Source organism: Python bivittatus, unplaced genomic scaffold (genome assembly GCF_059951505.1).
Source record: "Python bivittatus isolate LINGU-HERP-01145 unplaced genomic scaffold, Pbiv_v1 ctg000070_np1212, whole genome shotgun sequence".
NCBI classification, from domain to species: Eukaryota; Metazoa; Chordata; class Lepidosauria; order Squamata; family Pythonidae; genus Python; species Python bivittatus.
The window spans coordinates 55,738,145-55,766,123 of record NW_028277034.1 but is presented as its reverse complement, the minus strand read 5'-3'; the positions used below and the strand labels follow the sequence as shown (position 1 = coordinate 55,766,123).

The window sequence follows — 27,979 nt, the reverse complement described above, 5'->3', positions numbered from 1 at the left end:
CAGGACTTACGCTGACAGGTCCCTCCATTCGTGGGGTCTCCATAGTAACCAGAGATGCACGTCTCGCAGTGTTTGCCGGTCGTCAGGTTCTCACATCTCTCACAGATGCTCTCATTGACACATTTGCTGTGCCCGTTACACTGGCAGGCTGCAGACAAAAAGACGCTTCTGTTGGTATCTTTCTTGGCCGCTCACGTTTACTTCTGGGGGCTGACCAGAGGCTCTGTTTTCCTAGACCAGCAAGAACGGGGCCCTACAAGGTGACTTGGCCACTGGAATCAACTAACGCAAACCTCAATTAATTCAGTGAAACTCCTATTAAAAACCATCATGGCATCCCCAATAAGCTTGGGCCAAAAGCACGGTGCTGCTTCAGAGGGCAGGTGCCCTGACAGGGAAGGTGCGCTTCCCAGGTCCTGGAAGATGGTATGCTTTAATTGAAGGGACCTGGAGCGCAGGTTTGGGCACCCCTGCCTTATAGATTGGCTACTTCAAATCAGCGTTTTTCAGTACCTGGACACTGGATAAAGGACCAGTTATATTTGTTCTCAGTCTGGCACAGGCTGGCATCCAGGACAGGGTCTGGGTAGGGCTTTCCTGATGAGGGCAGAGGGGCTGCTGGCACCTTCATTGGCGCTCTCGAAGAGCCTTCCATGCATCGCCCCTTCCCGGTGTTACTGGGATCCGTGCACCAGCCACAGCCTGGTTGCTCCAAGCAGTGGCTGCAAGTGAAGTAGCCGGAACAGTTTTCAGCTGCAGGGAAAAAGCAAAGAAAACGCTCTCGTGGATTAGAGAAGCCACCCACATTGGAAGGCTTCAGACATGTCCCCAGGCAACAAGGTAAGAGCTGGGCTATCCATCAGCTTCGGCCTCTTTTTTCCCCATTCTGATCCTACCACCCCCACTACCAACTTCCTTATTTGGAGAAGCCAGAGTCTGCTGTTACATCCATACTGGCAAACCATGGCTTGCACTTGCCCCTCCAAAGCACAGCTGGAAGCCACATGGGTGGAAGGGATCTTTGTGGCTGCTGTGCTGCTGTTTTTTATTTCTCTTTCTTATCGGTGAGGCCTCTGCAAACGTCTCCACGCTACCACTGTGGCTAAAACGAGTGGAGCTTCATCATTTGGCCTGGATTACATATTTGCACCCTTGGCAAATACGATGAGCCCAGCCACAGTGTGCAAACCCCTCAGTAGAATCAGGAAAGTCAAAAACACAGCCTGGAATTTTCTTGACTTGGGGAAAGGCTGTGAAGTAACGCTGGCCAAAAAGCGGGGACCTACTCCACGTGGAGATCTCAACACAGCCCTTTCAACTCAGGCTGCGATCAAGTGGCCCACCTATCCCAGGCCTAACCCGAAGTTTCATTCAATAGGCTGCAACAGGCCGTAACAGAGTGACCCACAAGTAACACTGCTTCCCCATTCCAAAGCAGCTGTCCCCTTTCTAGGCCCCCACCACCCTTCTGACCCCAGCGAGGAGGAGACGGCTCACGTGGACAGCTGCTCACGGTATGCCATTCCATGCACTGGCCGTAAGGGAAGGAGGCCACGTATGCGTTTGAGTCCACACACTGCTTCTTGTTGCTGCACCACATGCATTCGGAGTTGCTGCTGGTGCATTCGCTGCACGCCGTCCTCAAGCCACAGGGGGTGCGGCACTGCTTGGCGCTGTGGTTGGCTGCAAGAAAAAGACACAGGATGCAGCACAGGATGAACGCCAGCAGCTTTCCCCTTGAAGGCGCTACAAGCGTTTACAGCTTTCTCCAAGGCATCAAAGAAAAGGTCCCACTGCAGACGGAACGAAGCCACGCTTCTCCTCCTACGGCCACCCCCCTTGGTGCACTGTTCATCTTCACCTCCCTCACTAGGGCCACCTTCTCTGTGCCAGAGTTTATTCTCTCTCTCCTGGAATCAAAATGCTTCTGATCACTTTCTCTTGCTCTTATGGACAGGAGGGTGTTGCCTGAAGACCCCCTCCTGAAGTCCCGCCTTGCATGGAGAGAAGTTCCTCTTCCTTCCTATTTCCCAGCCTTCTCTAGATTTAAGAGCTGGAGCACGTTGTCATGCCTTTATTCAAAACTGTGAACACCGCCAACTTCCTCAGACTCAAGACAGTTTACAGTCAAACAAAATGCAGTGCAGTCCTAAGAACGCAACCTCGTGAGTCAAATGAAATGCCTAACAAAAGGCAGCCTTGTCACCACTAGCACCCAGATGCTGTGCAATAACCAGATCTGAAGGACCTTCCTAAAGGCCAGGAAATTCAGGGCACTGTGTACCCGAGCAGGAAAGTCTTCCAGAGTATGGAGGTAGCTACCGAGAAGGTACGCTGTTGGGCCCCCATCCCTTTCCTTTCATATGGGTGAGGACCCTCAGCATTCCTTCCCTAAAAGAACACACAATTTGAGAGCCTCCAAGGCCTGCAGTTCGCTGATGTTTAGCCAAAATGGATTTGGGATGTTGTATTATAAGCCTTCATTCCCTTTCAGCCCCACATTGCTTATGGCCACAAGCATCCATCATTCTGGAGCTGATCCACATGGTGATTCTGCACAAAGCTACCCATGGAGACCTGAGCAACTCTGCAGAGACCCATTTTGCACCAGATCCCCATGGTGTTCATCCTACACCCTCCAGCCTTTAGCTTGCCTCCAGCAGTTTCCAAATGAGCCAAACATTGAGTGTTAATTCTTCTGTGTTCACCTGCAGCTCTGTAGGAAACCTTGCAAAAAGGTGCTGGTTCAGTTCCAACCAAGTGCAGACAACAATAGGACTAATAGCTTGATCAAGGTTACAGAGCTTGCTGCTTTCCCAACAGTTGGTGTTTTTCAACTCCAATCTTAGCTCTGGATTTTCTGCTTACATTGGTTCAAGTCTTCAAGAAGGCCTTCCATGAGTCAACACAGCACAGCTTTCCCAACCTGGAGGCCTCCAGACAACCTAAGGATTATGGGGGTTACTGCCCCACATTGGCCAGAGGACATCAGGTTGGAAAATCCTTGCCAGCCTTCTTTCTAATTGCAATTCTATACTTATCGGGTCCCTCTTCCTTGATTCTGTGTGGGGTGGTTCCACTGCCTCCACAAGGTTTGGCCCTGGTGTGCCTTTGGCAAGAAGAACAAAGTTGAGTGATACTTTACCTGGCCTTTCACAGACGCTGCCATTGACAAGGTTGATGCAGGTAGCTGCCTTCAACCCTCTGCTGCTTGGCTCTGCTAAATAGCTACAGAAGCCAATATCACTGGGTTCCCCTGGAAGCCACCGGAGCAGGGTGTTTGTAAAGGGGGACATGTCTTCCCAGCACCAGTACGATACATTGATCTTCCGCAATCCAACCCAGGGTGTCAAAGCTTTGGGCTGGGGGGTGGGGGGAAGGAGAGAGAGACAGAGAGATCAACTAGCTGAACCACTACTTCAGGAGTTTCAGCGGGACTAATGAGCCACACCACAATTTTCGATACCCAAGAATATCTTCTCTATAGAAAAGGTCTAACCTATCATTCTTTGGGACAGTCGCCATCTCTCTGTGTTCCCTTAATGGACACCTAAGTTGCCTGTGATAAGAATCCAGAAGTTCATTTACTAGCATCTGATGAAACGGAACCAGGAAGGATTCATCTGAGCCAAACTTAACAATAGTCAGAGCTATCTGATAAGCCACTGGGGAAGGATTGCACCATTTGTACACAAAAGCACAAGGAGCCCAGTTGCTACCAATTCCTGGGAGCTGGGAAAGTGTCAATTCCCGGAGCTCTTCTGTCATAACTGCACAGCACTTATATTGATCAAATTATGAACAGCTTGGGCCCAAAGGGGAAGACTTGACAAGGGTCCATTCCAGGAAAAATAAGGAGAAAGGGCACATGGGGAGGGGAGGAAAAAACACCAGTTTTCAGTAGTCAGAAACGTAATAGAGCTTTTAGATGATGCACCCACAAATAAAAACTCTTAGCTGCGTGAACTGCCGAAGTTATTTGGGTTTTGAGTCTTAATTCAGAGGAACGTTGCATTTCCATCATGTCCTTTCCATCCAACAGGTATCCCTGACCCCCAATTGAAATGTGCAAAGGGGCAGCAGATTACTCACCGAGGACTGGGTCTTTTGGAGTTCCTTGAGAAGGAATTCCACCTTCTTCTGAGTAGTGAGTGAGGCCAGAGCAGCGTTATGGCTTCTGCAGGCCAACTTCGCGTTGTCATAGCTATCTTTAGTGTTGGTGATTCTCAGGCAAGAATTGCCAACCAAGTGCCATGTTGCCCCACAGATGTTTTCTGCAAAATAATCATCACTGTCATCCAAAAATTCCTTTCCTGGCTTTGTTTTGCTGTGAACATCCATGGATGAGTGGGTGGGAATGAGCCAATTAACAAAACACAGACAATATTTAAGGTCTAGAGCAGTGTTTCTCAACTTCAGCAACTTTAAGATGTGTGGACTTCAACTCCCAGAATTCCCCAGCCAGCATACTGGGGCATACTGGCTGGGGAATTCTAGGAGTTGAAGTCCACACATCTTAAAGTTACTGAGTTGAGAAAACCACTCTAGACATCAGATACTGTTGAGAAACTTTGCTCTAGGCGGAGTAATTATTACAGCTTCTCTTCTCTGGGGTTGCAGCTTCCATAATTGCTGGCCAGTGTGTATCTTTTGGCCACCATGGCTGGGAATTCTGGAATTTGCAGTTCCACCACACTCCAGGATTGCCTTATCTGACCAAGCAGAGATGTTTTAAGGAATATGGTTAAGAGTCCACCGAAGAACAGAATCAGGTAAGAAACATGGCCCGAAGCAGAACTGGACAGAAGGGAGGGATAAAACCAAGGCCCCTGAAGAAAGTTAAAAAAATGTTAACATCACAAAAAAGAGATGACAGACTGTGGAGGAGAAAGGGGTGAAAACATTCTCAGTGAGTTGAGAAAGAGAATTCAGACATCTCTGCCCCTTTGAGGGAATTTGCCATGCAACTAGAAGGCGAGAACAGCCTAGGGTTTCTTGCCTATAATACTGAACTGTGTACAAAGATCTCCATCCATTTGCCTAAACAAATAATCAGTGCTATATGGAATCTTCCAAACTCCAAAAACTGGAAGATGATGGTCTGATTTTAAAACAAGTAGGATTATGGTTATGGGCATCAATGGGAAACTGGGTTTTAAGGAGAAATTGAAAGAAAAGAAACATGTGGAGAGATGCAAGGGCTCTGCACACTTAAGATATCTGAGTGCCGTTCAACAGCCTGGGACTGAGACCCCCCTTGTAGCCTTCAACTGTTACAAGTGGGCTCAAACCATCACCAGACAGAAGCTCAAGGCAATGAGTAAACAGATATATCAACTATCAGCTGGTTGCTAGGATTTCTGTAACATGAAATGAGTTAGCACTTTCCCAGTAAAGAACACAGCTCACAGACCAGAAACCCTCTGGTCCGGCCACCTGCAGTCTATGAAAGAGACTTCTCCTCAGGTGTGGCAACATCACAGTACTTGAAGCGCGGCAAGCCATTTCCAGGTTCCTGTGAGGAGGAGGTGGGAGTTTAAATAATGCAGGAAGTGCAGGAGAAGTTACAAGGGAGATTTGCCACTTGCATCTCCAGCTGCAACAAGTTCATCTCCTGCAATTCTGCAATGGTGAAGTCTCAAGTTTAACTCTGCCCCATTGCCCCACATGGGTCTCATTTTTGACAAAGAGGGGGTAGAGCGTTTCGAAGAGCTTTGTTTCTTAACTCTATTGGCAGCTTAAGAACACGAAGAATTACATCAATCACTTCTCATGGATTGCAGGGAAACCAAGGTTTCTTGTCATGTTATGCATGTTAATTGGCAGGGCTGCGGCAACAGTATTCTCCCAAAGGCTGGTGAAGCTTTCCAAAAGTTTTCTCAGATTATCTGCCTGTTCGTGCACACTTTCACTGGGACTGCCAGTGAACCCACCATGCACAAACACACACAGATGCTTGCACAGAAATCATGAGAAGGCAGCTCTCCTGAGCTTTTCAGAGGACACTGCTGCCTCAACACAGATTCGTTCTTTGCAAAATGCCTCTTCAAATGCTTTGCACACCTGTATGGACCAAACGCCTCAGCAGGTACAAGCACCTGGCCAACCTTGTCTAACTGAAGGCTAGACTGGGAAGTCAGAAACATTCCAGAAGGAAGACATGGCAAACCACCTCTGTATCTTTCCCAAGAAAACCGCATGGACATGTCCATGAATTCAGAGGTGTCCAGCTGCCGGCATCAGGAATATTTCTGTTACATCGAACTGTTGCTTTGCTAATGGTCACTTGCTCTTGGGCATTCTACCTCTCCTTCCCTCCCCCCCCCCTCCAAGAACCCTCTGTAGGTGGACATCTCACATCCTCCTCATATGACTCTGTTCTCTGCATTTGATGAAGTGGGCTGGGGGATCCAGAAAAACAGATGTGACCTTGAATTTCTTAGCTCATAAGGTGTCCATGAGTTTCTTTGCATGTGCCACACCAATCTGGTTTCTTAAATTCACAGCCCATTCATGCCATCATCTCAAACATTCATTAGGGACACTGAAGACTTCCTGGAGACCCTCAGAACAAGGCATGCACCCCTATACAGCAAAGACCCCTTAGGGGTCTAACAGCCATGCTTCCTATCAGCTACTTTCCTTCCCTGTCAACTGATCAATCTCCACTCTCCCCACTTTGGTGTCTAGGTTTTGCCCACTTTTGGTTAGTAGGAACCATTAACTGCTAATAGTGAGATAATGCCATGAGAGTTAAACCGTCTATCAGCAGAGGAATGCAGAAAGTGACAGCGGCTTCCCTCTGCTCTCTCCTACAATCCCCTTGAGGGTTCCCTACCACCCTGGAGAGAAATTTCATCCAATGAAGGGCCAAAAGTATGAGTAACGGGACACTTCAGAGTCTCGTTACTCATACTTTTGGCCCTTCATTGGATGAAATGTCTCTCCAGGGTGGAGAGAAAACTCATGGACACCTTATGAGCTAAGAAATTCAAGGTCACATCTGTTTTTCTGGATCCCCCAGCCCACTTCATCAAATGCAGAGAACAGAGTCATATGAGGAGGAATGGCAGGTATAAATACTCCATCCCATTCTTTTTGGAGGAGGCAGGGACCCAACCTGGTTTTCTTTTTCTCTCCTTAGGAAAGGTGATGTAGGGAAAACCGCCAGGTGGATGTTACGCAAACATACCAGGCAAAGCAATGCATTCTTGATTCCGGCCTTCCCACTGACAATTCTGGTCCAGGCTGCAGCTCTTACAGCTTGTCTTTTTGTTACAGTAAAAGGCAGGGTTGTCCTTGGGGCAGCTTTCAAAGGAAGTAATGGGGGTCTACAAAAAGAAGCAAAAGGTAAGCTTTCTTTCATCAACATTTCTGCAGTTGAGAGTGATTTATTTGGTCTGCACTCCTTAGTCACAAAACAACCCATCAGCATGAAAAGGAGCCCTGAGGCAGGGTCAAGTGAGGTCCCACCAAGTCCAGCATTTTGTTCCTGCAGCAATCAGGTGATATGCCAAGGAGAAGCCCACAAACAGGACACAGACAGGGGTTTGGATGCATCTCAGATTAATTTAATTTAATGTTCCTGATCAGATAGGTCTTGCCATGGATTCCTTCCACTGAAAACTCAGATGATGCCTTCAAAGTTCACGTCGTCCAAGATTATGTTGGATAACCATCTACTGCTTGAACTGTTGAAAAGCCTTCTGAGGGAAAGCCATCGTTCTCAAGTACCACCCCTTCTAGGTGACCAGGAAACATGTTAAAGAGCTGTTAGGGCACACGCATATGCATGTGGGCATGCGCACACACACACATACATAGGTGGTCCTCACTTAACAACCATTCCCTCAGCGACTGTTCAAACTTACTACAGTGCTGAACAAATGCTAGTTACAGCCAGTCCTCAAAGTTACCGCCATTGCAGCGTCCCTGTGGTCACATGATCAAAATTTGGATGCTTGGCAGCCCACCCGCATTTACGACCACAGCATGCGCTTCAACTCTCCCCACCTGCCTATCTCCTTTCCCATCTCTGCCCTTTTGGCTGTCCTGCACTCCGCCACCTACCCCTGCTGCCCCCCACCATCCCCAGCTAATTTTCACTGTCTTCTACCTCCGGCAGCTGACACGCAAAGAAGATGGCAAAGGTCAGTTGGGGGTGGCAGTGACTGTTAGCGGGGGTAGGCAACGAAGTGCAGGGCAGCCAAAAGGGCAGTTTGGGTGGGGGAGTTGAAGCAGAGGCGAGCGTGGAAGGGCAGGAGAAGTGTGAAGTCCTCATCTAACAACTGCAACTGGGACTATCGGGACTGCCGTCACTAAGCGGTGCGGTCATGTGATGTTTTGTCTAACAGCTGCTTCGCTTAGCAACAGAAATTCCGGTCCCAATTAGGGTCAGTAAGTAAGGACTACCTGTACACAAAAAGGAGGAAGCCCTTAGGGTTGGGCCACAGGTTGGCTTGCTTCATAAGGCTAGCCAAATAATCTGGCCAGTACTGGAGACACAAGTCACTCAGTCTTATCTCCGTCGTGCATGTATGACTTTCACAATCCTGTAATTGCCCCAACTAAGTGGAGAGCTGCAGATGTAGAAGTCACTGGACTAAGAATCTGAACCCTCGTTTTAAACTAAGTTGATTTTATTTTGTTAAACTAAAGGGCCTGGAAGTAATCAGTACATCTTGTGAAATCTCAAAATCCACAGAACAGGCCAAGAAAAATTTTACGGCTGGTTGATGGGGAGGGGGGTGCATCCCCAACTATCTTGCAGAACCCTTCTATGTGATAGTCCATCCATCCATCCATCCATACACACATACGTGTGTGTGTGTGTGTGTGTGTGTGTGTATTTTGCAGGGTTTATGTAGACAATGATTCTCTCGCTTCCATCCTTCTGCAAACAGCTGAACTCAGGAGTTTCAGCCCACCTAGAACTCCAAATCAGTATCTTCCTAACTAAGACAGCTCCAGTTGCTGACAAATATTTTTTTTTACAGAGGTGGCAACAAAGAATGCAATTCTTTGAAAGAAAAAGCAGAAACGGTTACCTGGTCTTCTGAGCAATTGCTGTTCTTTGACATACACTGGTCAGTGCACCAATGACACCAGTTTGTGTTGGCTGTACAGCTGTAGCAGTCTGTGATCTGATCACATTTTTCATGGTCCACGGCTAGGGAGGGAGAAAAGCCAGTATGATCGAAACCTCCATGATTAATCACCAGCATCTGGTGACTGAATGGGAAAAGGTTTATTCATCTACCCCAAGGATGCCACAAGCAGCAGATGTGCTCCGTGGGGCCAGTTTCCCTGCAGTTCAACTGAACCAACTACCTCGATTTCATTGACTTGTAAGGAAAACTTCCAGACCACAAGGTTAGTCCAACAGAGGGACAGTCGACCTATGGAGGCTGTGGGTTCTCTGTCTCTAGAGGCTTTGAAGAAGAGGACGGTCAGATAACTCTCAAGGATGGTTTAACTGGTCTTCCTGCACAATGCAGAGGGTTGCACCTAGATCAGAGTTTCTTAAACTTTTTGCTCTCAGGAACGCTTCCCACTTTGAAAAATTATGGAGGACCCCAAAAGAGCTTTTGTTTGTCTGGGTTCTATATATCGTATCAACATTTACCATATTAAACTGAAGCTTTCGTGGCATATTTATTCATTGAATCATGCAATAATAACAATATTAAACCCATTAGATATTAACATAAATGAAGCATTTTTCATGAAAAAAATCCTGCGTTTTGTAAACAAATACTGTACAAAATAATAACGAGAAGAGTGACATAATTTCACATTTTTGCAAGTATCTTCAATATCTGGCAAATCATTTTGATTTTGCAGACCCCTGAGAGGGTCTTGGGTGACCCCCAGGGGTCCTCGGAGCACACTTAAGAAACACTGCACTAGATAATCCTTCTGGTCCCTTCCAATTCTACAATTCCATAATTCCATGGCCATATCAGTCTAAGCCAGTGTTTCTCAACCTTGGCAACTTCAAGATACATGGACTTCAACTCCCAGAATTCCCAAGCTAGCATGGCCTAAAAACAGGAATTCAGATGCGTGAATGCTCCTCCATACAAAATAAATTCTTCTCAAAGGAAATGTTGACCAGTGCATGGAGGTTTTACAGAGAAGAAAGGTAAGAGATCTCTCACCTTTGCATTAAGAAGGGGAATCAGTGAAGGAAGGCTGAATATACTTTTATTACAAGCACTGAGTTTATAAAAGATTGGTCACGGATCTCTCACATGCACTTTTGGTCTTCTGGATGGCGCAAAGTAAGTCACGCTGCTTCTTGCTTAACAAGGCTTGTTCCTGTATAGCTTTGACAACGGTATTCTTAATAAGGGATTCTGCTCCTATATAGTCTGTCAAGTGATAGAAACAAAAACTCCCTGGGTGACTTTGGGGTAAGCCAGTCACTCTGTCTCTTACCCCAACCCCAACCTGTCTTATAAGATTGTTGTTCTGGGAGAAAACAGGAGGAGGGGGCACTATGTATCTCACCCTGAGCTCCTGAATGTAGGATATAAATCAAATCAAATCACAAAGGCATTTATCCCCCTCCCCAAAAAACACGAAAGATTATCTCAAGTGCCCGAAGAAAATATTTCATTGCACAGTAGCCCAACAAAGCTTCAGAAAACAACTTCAACTCAGAACATTTGAGCTGGTAGGCACAATGCCCTTAATAAATGAATGTTCTAAAATCCACTGGGCTTCTGTACAATAAAATGTTCCCTCCTGGCACTTGAGATGCTCTCACATTTCAGCCCTGGATTTTCCACCTCACCCAAACCACACAATCCACCATGAAATACTTTGCCACGAGGCCTGCTGAAGTGAACTGGAACTGGATAAGAAGCCAGAACTAGCTTCATATACAGTGGTACCTCGGGATACGAACGCCTCTACTAACGAACATTTCGGGTTACGACCAGCTTTGGCAGGAAAATTTTACCTCGGGTTATGAACTTGCCTCTACTTACGAACCGGATCCGCGGCCATTTTCCCTGCTGTCACGCAGTCGCGGCTTCCTGTGGCCGAGGTCGCGGTAGCAAGGAGATGTTCGGTGAGGCTCGTGGTGTGTTTTGCGGTGTTTTGTGAAGGTTTTTGGTGTGCATGTTAGCATGGCTCCAAAGAAAATGCAGAGCAGGCTTGGCGGGAGTCAGGCTCTGAAGAGGAAATTGCCTCAGGTTGCGACCAAATTCGGGCGGAGGGTGGAACGGATTAACCAGATTTACATTGAACCCTATGGGAAACTTTACCTCGACTTGAGACCAACTCGAGTTGCAACCAGAGTCACGGAACGGATTAAGTTCGTATCCCGAGGTACCACTGTACTCACTGTCCAGCTGACAAAATTTTAGCAGTAATGGACAAATGAAACAGCATCAAACCTTCAATGTCAAATGAAGGATCCCTCCAAATTTGTACAAATGGAAAACCAAATTTGCTAGTGCACTCCAAAACAGGAAACGCAACATCACAAAGAACTGTCTAGGACAGTGCTTCTCCACCTTGGCAACTTTAAGATGTGTGGACTTCAACTCCCAGAATTCCCCAGCCAGCATGCTGGCTGGGGGAATTCTGGGAGTTGAAGTCCACACATCTTAAAGTTGCCAAGGTGGAGAAACACTGGTCTAGGACAGAGTAAGGATAAAAACCAGTGGACTCAACTGCAATACCTACCAAGCCAGGAAGGACATTCTTCGGTAATTTTATGTTCTTGCTGCGTTGTGGCCATTTCCCAAGGGAGACACTGGGAAATGGAGCTATTCCACACACATCGGAGTCCAGGACCCGCCTTTAAGCAAGAGACCTTACTGCTGTATGCTTCACAGCTTTCTGGGGTGTATTTTACGATGTCACTCAAGAGCAGGCTATTGAAGCCACCAAAGATATACATGGTGCTAACAAAAGAAATGGAAGAGATTAATCAGTGGCTGTCATGCTGGCAAGGAATTCTGGGAGGCAGCGAAGGCTGATTTTAAGGTGTATCGCGTAAGTCACTTGGACCAGACTCATCTACGCTCATCAGACTGGACCAACACGTCATTGCCTGCTTATTCAAAAGTGATCCCTACTTTCCATCAAAGTGAACTCCCAACTCAACTGAAAAGGTTGGCTTGTAAAGGAACCTGCTTCGGGCACTCACTGGTTCTAGTGGATCTGGACAATCTGCCTGACCAAGACTGCTTTCCAATCAACGCGTACCCAACAAGGCAGGAAAGCATCTGGCAAAGCCATGCACGCTGTGGAGTGGCTTTTGGCTTGAGGATCCAAATGAAGTAACATTTCCAGAGGGTTTGGCATTTGTACATGGTAATCCAGTTATATTTTATACTGCATAACCGTTTATGCTGCAATTCTTTACAAGAAAGGAGCAAGAGAGGGGACTGAGGAGAATCACTCTGGTGTGGCCATGCAATACACTGTTATAGGCCTTCTGCAGAAGAGAACTGCATCCATTTTTTAAAAGCATAATTTCAGTCCTCGTGGTTGCAGAGAAAACTGGAAACACAACTATGAGCCCAATGCAGTATCAATACAAATAGTCTTTCTCAACTTGGGTGTACGATATTGCAATTCAACTCTTATAATTCCAAAGGCCTTGCTGGAAATGATGGGAGTTGAATTCTAGCACATCTGGAAAGCAGCAGTTGAAAAAGCTGCTTTAGAAACAAGAGCACAAACTGTATTACGGGCTGTAATAGATAAGGTTTTGCTGCTCCCAACAACTGTGGCCATCTTTTTCCCAGGCAGCCCACCCCTTATCCAATGACTCTTATTTATTCCGATCACCTATTAGCCAAGGTATCCTTGTCCAGCTTAGACCAAACAATCTTAAAACATTAAAAACTCAGCCCCCGGATCTCCCACAGCTTAATAAAATAAGCACACCCATAGGTGAATAGCTCACATCATGCATTCTGAGGGCAGAATCTTAATTTTGAAAGGCAGAATTATTATTGGAGTGCAGAATGCATAGAATCTTTAATTACTGAGCATCACCGGCACAGGAAAGAGACCCAAGCTTTAAACAGCCTTTCTAATTGAATCTAAGTTGTGTTAAAACAGCTTCGGTGGGTATTTTAAGACAGAAAGTTATGGCAATGCAGATTAAGTGACGGCTGGCTGGAGTCAAGCGCAATGTGGTAGATACAAGGAAGAGTTCAAAAAGGGGCTAATAACAGCACACAAGAACAGCAAATGGCTTTTGCCCAGGAGAAGATTTAAGACGGGGCTTTCAGAGAGGCAGTAAAGCCATCTTGCTATGATAGGAGGTACATTAGCTAGCGAATGGGGTGGAAACACTGAGCTGGAATCTGTTGTTGAAAGCAAGGATGAATGCAGAACTCAATGAACTAAATCATCATGTTTCAAAACTTGTAAAAGTATGTTTTCACAATTAACCCATGCAGTTCATGGCCACGTGGAAATAAAGAACTCGGGGGGAGAGGAGGAATGGAGAAGAGAAGATTGGACTCTGTTCAAGTGGCGATGCGTGCTCTATTCAGAGGCAACAATCTGGTAGATGTAAAGAAAGCATCCGTACCGCAGGTAGACCATTATGGGAAACATGACGTAGGAAAGGATGGCCAAGAACATAGCTATTAAAACACCAGCACTATTGCTGTATGTGAAATGGCCACAGACTGGGCTTCTCTTTACCTCCATACTGAATAGCTTTTGGTACTTCACACTTCCCATCAGCCTCCCCTGAAATTTATTGATTTCAGTTCCCCTCCTCCCCCAGCCAGAATGGTCAAAACTGTCCTGTCAAACCAGGGATGAGATGGGTCCTTGGCTTCAGGAACACAACAGAATTGTCCAACATTTCACCCCTGTGACCTTCAGCAGAGTTTCAAATGCTGTACAGAAAGTCTCTTACTCAAAAGGCAGCCATATGACCTTGCTGCTTGCTTGTGGTGTGGGGGTGTGGGTGCAACATGGGGGTGCTACTACCTCAGTTCAGACCAGTTTCTCATGACATTTATGTTCAAGCAGCAATTCTGGCACTAGCCCCCATCGCAAATAGCAAAGGGAGTCTGTAGTAAAGGGACAGTGGAATACCACAAAGAAAGGGGGCCATGAGATACTTCAGGGGCCCCAGGAGACCCCCGGGCCAACCCATGGAGCAAAATGCAGCAAATTCTTTACAGAAACCGCTCTTTCAGGAAGACTGTGAACTTACTTCCCAAGGACTGCAACTGCTGAAGTAGCACCATGTCCCGGGAAAGTAACTTAAAAGTGTAAGCACTTTTAAGGACTTTTAGCTGAGCTATGGTCTTCCTAAAGTGGTTGGTTCTTCAGGGACAACGGAACCACCCTCAGCTCCCCTTCTCCCTCACTACCCCTTTCTACCCAAACACAAGATACACCGCCTCTTACTTGTTGCTCAGCACAGCCGAGTGTCCAAACCGGTTGACGTCGTGGGGGAGGTCAGGTGGAGGAAGCACGGACCAACGATCACACGCTAGGATGAAAGAAGCCTTATTTCAAAGACATTCCTTTGAAGTGGCATTTGGGGCGGAGCAAAATTTTGCATTATTCCAATAGCAGTTTAAATGACAACTCAGAAATCATGCTAGTTATTCTAAAGGGCACAGAACTGTGGAAGTATTTGCACAGCAAGTATAAACAGTGCATATTCAGAAGCTATTTCCTAATGCTATCAGCCATATATAACTCTAATTATTTTGACCACCTTATTCAAAAACAAATACAGAATTCCTCGGCCACATGCCAACGCTTTTCTGAATGATACAGTAATTTTTCAGAAGCAGTGCTATTGTTCCATCTCCAAAAGTTACTGCTTTATCCAATTTCTTAAATTACTTGCCACTTATTGACAACCAAACAATGCCAACAGATTATTGGACTAATACATTCAGCTCCATTTAGAAGAACAAAACGCCCAGAATCATTGAGAGTTGGGCGGCCTACAAGTTTGATAAATTATTATTGATTATAAATATGGTCATCCCAGTTTAAAACAACATTTTCCTGCTCCTTCCAGGTGTGTGGATCAATCCCCTTAATCCCCAGGCGCTAGGAGGACTGTGAAAGAGAAGTGATGAAATTCAAACATTTGGAAAGGGCTGCTTTATGGGAACACAGAGCGTTGGCAGCCAGTTCCATGAAATAGAAGTTTTAATTTAAACGAACAAAAACCCAGTGAGAAGTATCAAATCAGGAAACCCACCCAAGTAGAAGCTATTTCCGCCAAAATAGCTTAAAATGCCAAAACCCTGTCTGCTCAAAAAAGCCTTTACTTTCTGGGTGGAAGAACTGGCAAAAAAAAAACCCTCCAGGGTCTGGGAGCAGCAGCTGAGAAGGATCCTCTCTCATCTTTCACCAAACCCTCTCCCAGTAACCAAATTTAAAATCCAGGGGTGTTCTTGCAAAATATTATTTTTCATTCTATCTAATTCAGAATCATTTCTTGTTCCTCCCACTCCACCCCAAGTTATCATAACATTTCTAGACAGTTTTCTTGAACTCCCAGGACACAGGTAACTAACATGGACTTGAACTGCCATGCTCAAAAGCGACAGAATAATGAAGGAGATCCAGAACACTTAAAGTTGAGCAAAGGCCAACTCATGCCAAACGCTGATCTGAAACAGGATTAGGTGTCTTCAGTTTTTAGGATTAAAACTGTCCCTGACAACACCACCTAAATACCTAGCTAGGACATAAATTAAGAAGCTTCTGTTGTCTTAAGATACACTTATCCAGCTCACCTTTCAGGTAACAGATGAAACAGGGGATTCCCTTGACATATAACAACCCATGACCCAGCTTATTTCCAAGCATTTCCTAAAGCTACTCTCACTCAGATTGACTTGCATACGAGAATCTCCCAAATCTGGCCAAATCTGTCTAACGGGACAGGGGATCCAAATTCCGAACACCTATTTTGAGACAGTAAAGTCTTCGTCAGTTTGAATTTAACTCCTATGGACATATCCTAGGCAATACAAAGAAATACACTGTAATTTGCTTCTTGCCACGTAAGCCCCTTAAACAGCTGGCAGAGATTTGGCTGGGTTCTACATTTAATGTTAACTGTTTCATTTGGTGAAGGGGTACATACATTTTTCCAGTGTTTAAAAGCATATCTAAAGGAAAGGGAACCACAGCTTTCCGTGCAAATCTTTCATCCAGCAGGCTGAGTGCTCTGAAGCCAACAAACATATTTTTCTAATTTAGGAGGAGCGTTTGGAATCAATGCCCCTTTCTCCTTCCTTTGCAAGGAATCAAATGGAAGAGAGAAAAGCTCAGGGCTCTGAAATTACCAAGAATTATTTCCTTCCTGACCTTTGGGCTCAGCCAAGTTAAGATTTATAGTTCAGGGATCCACAGGAATTTATAACTGTCTGCACACGGTGAACGGAGTTTGCTTTCTGAGTATGTGCTGCCTTTCTCAAGGAAATGGTTCCCAGTATTTCGGTGCATGTTAACATTAGAAGGTAATACAGTCATCAAACGCATTATTGTTGAAGACCTTTGACAATTTTGAAGACGTCCTCAAACATTGAAACATGCGTGCATTGCTTGGAAGATGAGACACAGAACTCTCCCACAGAAAAGGATTAATAAATCTTTAGTGCTGGCTTACGACAATTGGGCAAAATAATCACTCAAGCTGTCCAGAAATTACAGGGAGGTTTTCATTTAAACCAAACAAACTAGGATAGCATTAAAAGAGGACCTGAATTTAACTCTCCCAGGTATAAACTGATCTGTTCCTTGTCGTGAATTGAGCACTGACATAAAGGATTTGTTGAACGCTGCCCTCTTCTGGCTACCCAATGTTTAGCATGGGCCAGACTGACTCCTTTCACTGCAGCGACTCAGAACAGCCTGTGCGTTCCTGGGCCTAAATACACCGCAGGACAGCAGGGGCAAAACTCATTCCCCTCATATTCTTGTATGCCGCCTGGAGTCACCATGAGTGAGTTGGGCGGCCATATACATTGTTTAAATAAATAAAATAAATACACTTACACTATTTGTGAAGCTCTATTTTCATATCCTATTGATTTAGCCTTTTTATGGATTGAAGAAGTCTCCTACTCTCAACGGACAGGAACCTGAGCGGTCTTGCAAGAAAACCTTCATGGGTTTCCCCAAAATGGAATAAAATCAGTAGTGCTGGGTTGCTTTGAGCATGTTCTGTTAGGATCCCCCGTCCCACCTCCAGCTTTTCTCAAAGCAATTCTGGAGCAAGTGGTTATGGTCCTAAAGCCTGGACAAGCCTGAGCTATACAGGCAGTCCTTGTTTAAGGACTGGCAACTTGGTTGTTAAGTGAAGCAGTCACTAAGTGAAACCGTGACTGTGCTTACAATCTTACTTCAGCTTTCCTTTGCTTTACAGACCTGTGAAGGTCATAAATGTGAGGATTGGTCACAAAGTTACTCTTTCATCATCGTCGTAACTGTGAACAGTCACTAAATGAGGCAGTCACTAAATAAGGACTACCTATAAGGGGTAGCTGATCACAGAAGAGCCATCAACTAATTTGGTGGTAACAAGGAGTGATGCAACCATCAATTGGCTGCCATTAGTTTGGGCAGATCTTTGTTTGAGAGCACCTGGATCTTCTATGGAGAAAAGAGACAGAGCTGTCCCACCCAACAGGGCATCAACATGGAAAACTGCTGGGGGGATTCCCAAGAGGGCTGCTTGTAAGGATACAAAAAAATAAGAGGATATAAATAAATAAGTTTATGGCTGTTAAAAGTTCAACAGACAAGCAATGCCTTTCTCTACTTCCCTGAAGAGGAGAAGCAAAAGACAAAGCTTTAACCTTAATTGCAAAACTTAACCTAAAAATAATCCTATGATTATCCAGATCCCAATCAGCTGAAATGGAGCATACCTAGATCGTACGCCATGAAGTCTGAAGAGAAGCATTTTGCCCCCTGACTCATTGAGGTATCATTATGGGTGTTTCCTCCAAAAACCAGCATGGTCCCACTGATAATCACAGCCGAATGCAAATACCGGGAAAACCTGCTCTCTTTCAGAATTGTCCTAGAGAAATAAAAGAAACAGGATTTCAAAAACCATCCCTGGCTCTTCTAGGCATCCCCGTAACTAAAAAACCAAACAGTGTTTTTTGGTGAGATGCATCGAAGGATCCGAAAGGGAAAAAAAATGAAATTGAATCAGGGAATCACCAACCCCAACAAAGTGAGTTAAAAGTCCAGCGAGAGAGCCAAGAAATGCCTTTATTTGATATTATTCCCCCCCTAAATCTTTCTGCGATGTTCTTCTCCCAGCTGTTGCTCCAAAATTGCAAGTAATTCCCCCCCCCATAAGAAAACCGGTTGGGGGGAAGCAGTGGTCAGGTTCAGAGGGGACCCTGGGACAGATTCTGGCCTGCTCCTTGCTGGCTCTTTTCTCCTTTATACTCCCCTATTCTCTCATAACCATTTTATTGAGATTTGTCTCTAGTCAGACTCTAAATATGATTTAATCTTTGATACAAATGAGATAATCTTCTGTCTGATTAATCACATGCATATTTAAGTGGGATGCCACAATTTAAAATGCACAAGCATTGAATACTTCCAAGAAAATGCATATTCTACAATTTTACATATTCCGCTGGTTTAAACAAAGACTACCTGTTTTAAAAAATGCACTGATTGCTTCTCTCCCTTCAGCTTGAACCAAATATCTTAACTAAACCAATCACTCCCCAAACATTTGTTGGTTAATTATCCATGGCATTTCTTTGTTTCTATATCACATTAGGATCAGCCTATTTCCGAGCCGCATCACTTCTGCACATGTTCATTCATGAGTTGATCCCGTCTTGTTTCTGCATAAATCGGCAATATGTTCTTTTAAAAAGGCAAAAAAATGCATTTTTGATGCACGTTACTCAAAGTATCAAAGCAATTCTCATGGGCACATTCTTGCATGCATTTGGGTAGGGTTTTGAAACGTAGAGACTTGTAAAAACGGAAGGAGATCTGCATTCATTGAACTAAGCCATCCAGAGTTCTCACTCGAGGCACAAATCCTCCTTCAGACTGGAGAAAATTTATCTATGTGGTCACTAAGAGTTGACCCTGACTTGATGGCACATAATCAATCAATCAATCAATCAATCAATCAGTTATGTACTCTGTGTTAATGAAAAATTAATGAATAACCTGAGGCCCTTGGAATCCTCTCTGACTATCACACCAAAAAGCATAGCTTCTCCCCATTTGGGGGTTGAAAAGAAGAAAACTGTAGTATAAGCCCTAAAGTAGAACAATCACCATTTTTTAAAAAAGCAAACCCTAAAACTGCCTTTTAAAAACCAAGCCCCACCAAAATATTTGACATCACAACCTTCAATCTCCCCCTCAAAGTGCGGCCTTTAACAATGAAAACGTTGCTCATCCTTGCTGTGGTGCGTTCAAGGTGTGTCAAGTAAGAATCAACAGAGGATTCTGCTAGAGCAGGTTTTCTCAACCTTGGTGACTTGAAGATGTGTGGACTTCAACTCCCAGAATTCCCCAGCCAGCATGGCTGGCTGGGGAATTCTGGGAGTTGAAGTCCACACATCTTTAAGTCACCAAGGTTGAGAAACCCTGTGTTAGAGAGAACTCCCATTCAGGCATTCCAAGAGACTTGCTAAGGGCCCAAAATATACAGTGATTTCATTGATGCCAACATTTCCCCCACATTTTAGATCTTTCAATCGTCACAGGCTTGAGTGCAAGAGGACAAGCTACATAAGCTCTAGAAGGGCATAAATCCATCCAGTGATTTGCCTGAACACCCAACCTGTGGACTGTGGAGAGAATGGGGCCATGAGTGCTGCCCTTCCCCGAGTCTCTTCAACCTCACATTTGGGCAGCGTGCCCAAAGGGGAACTGCATCTGCGTTGGCTCAAACTGAAGCATGTGTCTATGCCCAGAGAGAGAATTTATATACTGCTTCAATCCTAAAAGGGCTCTGAGTGGAGTAAGGAATAAGAAACACCAATAATACAAGAACAGTGCAATGTAGAGAATGAAAGCTGATCTGTTAACCTCCTCACATACCCTTATCTGGCACTAAGAACTCCACAGCTCTTCAGTTTTAGCATCCTTCCAGATGGCCATGAGAGCAGGAACCATCCTTGCCTTGGTGGGCAAGCTGATCCAGGAGAGAAGGACCTACAGAGACTGCCTGCCCCTGGGCCTCCTCCCATCCCTCCTCTTGACAGGTGGGGGCCCTCAGCAGGCTTTCCCTGCCTGGCCAGACTAGGAGGGCAGAATCCATCTGGGGAAGGCCTGCCACGTAGGGTTTGATAAGGGAGAACCAGCACTTTGAACTCCACTTGGAAACACATTAGAAAATCCAGCTCTTGTGTTGTATTGCACTATTAAGACTGTCCAGTGAACATACGGATGGACCATTGCATTTTGCACCAATTAAAGTCTCCAGGTAGTCTTCAAGGACAGCTCCATGTAAAGCAAAATACAGTATACTAATAAAGAGATGACAAGGGCATGGGTGACCATCTTCAGGGCCTCTGGTTCTAGGTGAGCCCACACAGCTGAACTAGCTGAAGCTGGGCAAAGGTTCTCATGGCCATGGCCTCCATCTACTCTTGCAGGAGGAGTTGTAAATCTAAGAGAACCTCAGGTTGCAGGCTACTCTCCAAGGGGGAACACAACCCCATCAAAGGCTAAGCACACAAACCACCACCCCCAGCTCCACAACTTAATAAATATACCTACCACTTGTACTTGTGAACTTCATATTTGTACAGATCATCTGTTAGCCTGTATTTGTTAGCACTAAATGCCTTGTAACCTCCATGTGTATAGATGGACTTGGAGTTTGGGTCATACACGCTGCTGTGGCCATACCCTCCTTGGACCAGGGCTCCTTTTGTTTGTAAAATGCTCCATGTGTTTGTTGCTAAGAGAGAAGGAAAGGCAGATATGAACAAGCTATGCTTAACTTTCAGATACCACAGATGCTCAACCAGACAACTGTAACTTGTTCTCCAAAGATGACTAGATTTCAATTCCTACAATCCTCAGTTATGGCAATGTTTTAGCTAGTTGACTGGAGATCATGGAAGTTGAAGTCCAATTTTAGGTTTGAGAAGGCTGTAACAATATAATCATTTCTAACAATACAATTTATCTTCCTTAGTACCAATATCCCTCCTTGTTTTCAAGTACAAGTAGTCCTCACTTAACAACTGTTTGTTTAATGACAGTTCAAAGTTACGATGGCCTCAGAAAGGGTGCTTTACAGCCTGTAATGCACTTCTGGCCGTCATAAAATGTTGCACTGCCCCCCTGCGGTCACACGACTTCCATTTACGACCGATTGCCAAGAGTCCCACGGTCATGTGATCACCATTGGCAATCTTCTCTGCCGGCTTCCCCAGAAAGTCAGTGGGGAAGCCGGCAGGGAAGACTGCAAGCAGAGGGGATGGAGAGGAGCTGAAATCCTTCTGCAGGCTGCAGGAAAAGAGCTCAAATCTTCAGGTTTTGAGCTCCATTCCTCCAGCCCCATGAAGGATTTCATCTCCGTGCATGCAGCTCTTTTGCTCTGTCCACTTAACGACCTGGGAGATCATTTAACAACCGCAAGTGGGAGTGCCCGGGTTGCAGTTGTTAAGCGAAGCAGTCATGTGGGCATCTTGCTTAACAACCATGTCACTCAACAATCGAGATTCCAGTCTCAATTGTGGTTGTTAAGCGAGGACTACCTGTAAGTAATTTCTCAGTAATTGCTTCCTAGCTAGAGAACACATCAATGTCTACATATGGATGCTAAACAGAAGTTCTATTCCTACACACACACACACACCCAAGCTAAACTGGATGTTAAAGAGCTAACATGTAAATTTAACACATACCATCATTAAGATTTGTGTTATGTACATACAGTATATATGAATGGTTATCTACCCTGAGGCTAGGAGATTCAAGGACAAAATTCAACAGTAGTTTGAATGTACACAAAGAACAGACATCAGCTCTGCTCAAGAGGATTTAGAGTCCATATCAGATCAAGGAGACCGAGATGGAAACAATGAGACCTGGAAAAGGCAAAGGAGTACTAAAGATCTGATATGGAAATGTCCACAAGGTGAGGCTAAGGGGTCAAAGGAGAAGCCATAAAAGAAATTCAACTGAGGACGTCCAAAGGAAGCATGCAAAATAATAAATTAGGGGATTTGGCCTTGTAGGTGAGAGAAGGCAACAAACAAGGAGGGAAAGAGGAAGAGAGCCAAGCCACGAATAATATGATGGGAAAATAATGGAGTCTAGATGAAGGAAGCATCATCAATAGCTGTCAAAATGGTCAAGGAGGACTTCTGAGGAGGCAATAGGACAAGCTGTAGGAGGAAGGGGATTTTGTATGTAAAAGAAAAGGTAGCTCCTGTGAATATCACAGGTCTTCACAAGAGTGAAAGTCATGCCAAGACAAGACTCACCTAGATTGTATTCTTGCACATTGCTGATGTATCCATAAAGAGGGCAATGACCAAAGAGGACGAGCATCACCACCGCACCATCCTCCAGGGTGACAATGTGGGCTGAGTGGCCAACCACAGCATATTGCTCCTTGGCCTTTGGGATCACAGGAACCCAGGACTGGTTTGCGATGTGGAACACCCAGAGCTCACTAGTTACATTACCAGATTCATCTACCTTGCCTCCATACATGTAGATTTTGTTCTAGAGACAACAGAACGGAGAGGTTATTTATGTTAGATTTATATCCTGCCTAATCACCAGGACTTCAAGGGGTTATACAGAGCATTCCATCCTCCACTTCTCCCACACTACCATTTGAGGAAGCTGGCCTGGTAGAGAATGACTGGCCCCAAATCACCCAGTAAACTTCCACGGCTAAGTCTGGACTTGTACCTGGATCTTCCAAGTCCTAGTCCAACCCATTAAGCATTCCATCACATTCTTTCTGAAAATGAATTCAGAAGCTCATTGCAATGAAAAAGCTACTCCTGCATACACAATGGTAACTATTAATACAATCCTTTCATAATTGCCAATACATATGAAGAACCACTTAAGGCCAAATAAATAATCCAGATTCAACCTCATTTCCCTCCTTACGAATAAATATTGGCATTTAATAGAGAGGCTGAAAAATGTCAATATTAAGGAGGACAAGAACCTATTCAGGTATTTCTGTTCCTATTGCAAGTTTATTTAAAAGGATGAAAAAGAATTAAGTTATTCACAAAACCTAAAATTCTCATCTTTAATGCTGGGTAGAGAGCAGAAACTGATCTCTACAGGAAATAAAAGGTTGGAGAAACAAAATTATATCCTGTTCTAGGTGGTGTTTGAGGCCCTGCAACAGTAATTCAAGGACAAACTTCTTCCTGCCCCACCCCTGTGATGGACCAACAGCTACCTCTGTTAATTATAGAAGTCTTTATTTTTTTCCCATTTCTGTCTTAGGTTCAATCAGATCTGTAGCTTCCCTTCCTTATCCGTTATCCACCTCACTCCCTTATATAAGGACTGCTTTCCACCAAACTTTTCCCACCTTAGTTCTTCAACCACCTGGAAAGGAAACAGCAAAAGGTTCTTGTGATTACAGATACCACTGCCTTCTCGCTTTTACCCAAGACAGGATTCAGATCCAAGCCAAACTAGAAGAAGAGTCCCAAGAACGTAAACAAAAGCCACTTACTTCATGTAAGGCTATTGAATGCCCATATCTGATCCCAACGGTGTTCACAATACTATTCAGGGTCATCCATTCTCTGGACTCAAGATTATACCTGCGCAATAGAAAGGACAAAACACACTGGGGTCTCCTTTTGCACTTAAGAACAAAGCTGTTGTTCTCACCACACCAACAGAGAAAACAGGGGAAGCCAAGTGAAAAAGCCAAGAGGTATTTATGGATGAGCCTACTATATCAATAAAACCAAAGCTGATTTAGGCATTAGCTATTCTGCTCCTTACAGCAAGGCAATGGTTTGCTCTAATACTCAAACTATTCATGGAGGGAACAATGGAAACAGGAGGACAGCTTTACTCCATTTGTTTAACCCACTTGGAAATCATTCAAGGTAGCAAATGAATAAGCAGCATCTTCTCTAGAAGTATTTTGTTCTTGGATTCAGTGGTCTTAAACCACTATACGCAGAAGCACATGGACTGCACCTCAAAGACAATAGTATCAGTTTTATAAAACCCTACAGAGCCAGGAAACCGAAGTTGTCAAACATTCACATGATTTATTTTTTAAAAGAACATTATTCCCCCTTTCTCCTCCAAAAACAAATGACTGCAGTTCACCAAAACAAAACAAAACAAAAAAACCCTACCAGGGACAAAATAATCAATGATCCATCTTCAGATTACCATATTCAGCACCAATGAGGTAGAACACAAGAGCCAAAAAAACACATGTTGGATGAGAAAAATCTTCACCTGCTGGCAGAAATGGTGGGAAAGACAGCCTGGTCTCTTAAAGAAAGGAGTGCCACAACAGAAGCACCAGAGCAGAGACAGCTGTTTTGGGGGCCATCACCTGGACTGCTTCGGAAGGCAAAATTGTGCAAAAAAGAAAGGGGGGATTCATTCCTATGAGAGTTACAGATGAAAATGAGGATTAGTAGTTGGTTGCAAGGAATATGCCAGAAAACCCACTGAGGATCAGAGAGAAGAATAGTGAGAAACTTTCTCCAACCAGATGTTCCTTCCACCTCCAGACTCCTTAGCATATACTGCTCTTGGGATTCTGGGAGCTGAAGTCCAACTCAACTAGAAGACACCAAAATGGAGAAGGGTTCAAGATAGGATCATATTCTCCACCAACATTTTAGACTGGCCAGTTTATTTTACCTTTTGCAGCTACTTGATGATGGCTTGAGGGATTTTTGATATTGAAAACTTCTGTTTATATGCGCACACACAAGGACAACTGCTATGAATTGCTAAAAATGATCACAATCTTATCCCTTGTCAAGAGTGAAGTCTACATTGCTAACAAGAGTGAGCCCATAGAATGAATGGGAAGGAATCCCACGCCAAGAGGTTCAGGTAGTAAAAGAGTTAACAAAGAATCAAGTTGACCTGTCAGTTCAGGTAATGGGCAGAGACAATGGAGTCTCTAGTTCTTTTACTCTGGAGATACATAATAAAGACTTACATTCTTAATGAATCAGCGATGCTCATTCTGGAAAAAAGAGATCAGCCTCCTGTCTGGTTGTCTACTGAATCATTTGCCTCCTCTCAAGGAAACCAGGGCAGAGAAGGATTTTTCTGGGGAAAAGTAGCTGGGGACAGCATCACCAAGGTGTTTCTTCATAGGATCCCGTGTAATAGGATTGTGGGTAGAGGGTTTGGATACCTCTAATGGGAGGCCCTGGGGCCCAACCATCATATCCCATGTGTGTGTGTGTGTTTCTACACCCCATTACACTCCAGCCTCAAGGAAAAGGCCTCCATACTCAGCTCTAGAGTCACTATCAGCCTGGAGATCAACAGTAACACCAACTATGCCTGATGTCAACCACAGATTCCAGATGACGACAGTCACATCTCATACCAACCACTGGTCAACTCAAAATTTGTTAGCTTGACTAAAGGATTGCCCAGGAATGAGTTCTTGTTCATTAGTAAAAGCAGCAACAGGCCCAGATAAAAAATCATAGCCATTGGAGCCCTTATAAACTTGGATTTTAATATTTACCATAAAGAAGGCCATGCTTCCATGTGGATGGTTGAAAAGAGGAAAGCATGTTGAAGTCCCCTGTCCTGTCAATGTTTGATAGTGGTTAAAAAAAATCTAACAACTGACATATAGTTGACATATAAATTCGAATAATCAATCAATCTTCGAAGAAGCCCCTCATTCATACTATTGCTGAAAAAACCACATGACAACAGTGACCGCATGTCACCAGGAATTCTTTACTTTTCTAACTTTTACGAGCCAAAGCCTTCCCAAAGGGGACAGAAATTCACACTAAAACCAGTAGTGATACAAAAACTCATTACTAGTGTATAGAGTTTACTAGATTAATCTACAGAAATTCAATTATTCCTCACTTAAAAGTTGTCTTTAACAAACTCATTTTACTCACGCCAAAACCATTTGAGAGTCCGTATGATTGAACATGTAGCCACCAACCACCCACATGACATCATCTTGGACCACGGCTTTGTGAGATGCTCTTGGAAGTTTGGGGATATAGAATTCCTCCCGAGTCCAAAAGGAGTGATTTGCTGGAACAGGAACTGAGCAGTCTACACCTATGATGGGCAAAACACATCATCCATTACAGCCTCAGACATCTAAATATAGCACTGTACTTTGCTAGCTCACTTTTAGAAACAGTTAAAACATTTTTAATAAAGAGTTGAACACGAGTTCAAATGATCATATACTGAATCCAAATACAGGTAAACCTCGCTTACCAACTGCCTTGTGCAGCGACCAAAAGTTACGTTCAAAGTTACGACGGTGCTGAAAAAATAACTTTGTGACCAAGTCATGCGTTCACAACCTTCACAACACCTCTCTCTCAGTCACATGTTTGCCATTATAGTCAGTACATGTTATCCTGTGCCTGACCCATTTTTTTTCTTTTTCCCCCCTTGCAGAGCAGAGAGATTGGAGAGGAAGGAATTATAAGAGACTAAGCGGGCACCCAATGAGGAATACACATTGAAAGGAATGTGCTAGTGCTGGCAGCCACAAACGCGCTAGGCAAACAGCCAGTATATCCCCCATTGGGTGCCTGCTTACTCTCTTGTAATCCCTTCCTTTCCAAACTCTCTGTGGTGGGGGGGGGAAGGTTCAGGCACAGGAGAGACTGCCTAAAGAGACTGCTTGTTTGGAATGGCACCAGGGCATTCCTTTCTATGTGTATTCCCCACTGGGTGCCTGCTTACTCTCTTGTAATCCTTTCCTCTCCAAAGAATACAAATACAAACATTAATTTCCTTCTTGCTAATTATCCCAGCACTGGAGGTTGGCATTCCAAAGGGCAGGGGAGTGGGGGAAATCCAAAGTTTCAGATCCCTATAGATAATCCGCATTTAGCGACTGAGTTGCCAGTCCCAACTGTGGTCGCTAAACGAGGACTAACTGTAGCGAGCTGAAACTTTGGATTCGAGTCTCTGTAGTCTAGGAATTACTGGTGGTCAATGTCCAGAAGGAATCTGGTATCTCCTTTTCAGCTCAGTTCAGCTGACTTCATCAGATACACAGAGGGGCTGGACTGATGTAGGATTTCCATGCATCTGGTAAAGTGAGCTGAGCTCCCAAAACCTCCTGCCTTTTAATAAATTGGGTTAGTCTGAAAAAGTGCTACCAGACTCCTGATTTTTGGCTGCCATAGGCTAAGCATCTGAAGGCATCAAATTTATCACAAGGGAGCATTTACCTACCTTGCCAACCAGAATAACATATACAGCCCTGAGTTCCATTCTCACTGCACTGCCCCCTTTCAGGGAAGCCACAGTCTTCTGGGCAGTTGGGAATATCGCAGGCCTCTCCTTTCCAATGCTCCAAACATTCACATTCAACCGCTTGGCTGCCGTTCACAGGCCGGCATTCCCCTCTGCCGGAGCAGTTATGGGGGCACACGTTAAAGCTGCAAACAGAATTCCAAGATTCAAATCAATGGTTTATTTACAAGCCTCTGGCAGGATAGCTGGGCCTGCAGCATAAGAGTTACTCCTTAATTCCAGTTAATCATGTGATTATACACAGATGGTTAAAGAGTTCAAAAAACTTCCTTTCCAACAGGGTTTCCAAATGCTGTGTAAACAAAAATACAAGCTGCAGCTACCTAGATTTTGTTTAAATATAAAGAAAAAACTTTCTGACAATAAGATCGGTACCACAGTGGAACAATCTACCTCACAGGCTGTGGGTCCTCCATCTCTTGGGTTCTTTAAGAGGCTAGAGAGCCACCGCTTGTGAATGACTTAAATGATTCTCCTGTGTAGGGCA

General features: G+C 44.6%; 1 protein-coding gene across 3 annotated transcripts in view; it reads right to left on the bottom strand.

Moving 5' to 3' along the window:
• Positions 1–27,979, bottom strand: part of ATRN (attractin) — a 172,606-nt gene that overhangs the window by 83,959 nt on the left and 60,668 nt on the right. For all 3 annotated transcript variants that reach the window (XM_088133214.1, XM_088133216.1, XM_088133215.1), the window contains exons 5-19: positions 27,412–27,617; positions 26,103–26,271; positions 23,696–23,786; positions 22,467–22,710; positions 20,746–20,929; positions 17,898–18,052; positions 14,401–14,485; positions 11,698–11,918; positions 9,048–9,169; positions 7,193–7,331; positions 4,093–4,274; positions 3,146–3,362; positions 1,498–1,683; positions 514–753; positions 11–148 (exon numbers count right to left, since the gene is read on the bottom strand). In XM_088133214.1, coding sequence (XP_087989340.1) covers positions 11–148; positions 514–753; positions 1,498–1,683; positions 3,146–3,362; positions 4,093–4,274; positions 7,193–7,331; positions 9,048–9,169; positions 11,698–11,918; positions 14,401–14,485; positions 17,898–18,052; positions 20,746–20,929; positions 22,467–22,710; positions 23,696–23,786; positions 26,103–26,271; positions 27,412–27,617 — 2,579 coding nt within the window. The remainder of the gene's footprint in view (positions 1–10; positions 149–513; positions 754–1,497; positions 1,684–3,145; positions 3,363–4,092; positions 4,275–7,192; positions 7,332–9,047; positions 9,170–11,697; positions 11,919–14,400; positions 14,486–17,897; positions 18,053–20,745; positions 20,930–22,466; positions 22,711–23,695; positions 23,787–26,102; positions 26,272–27,411; positions 27,618–27,979) is intronic.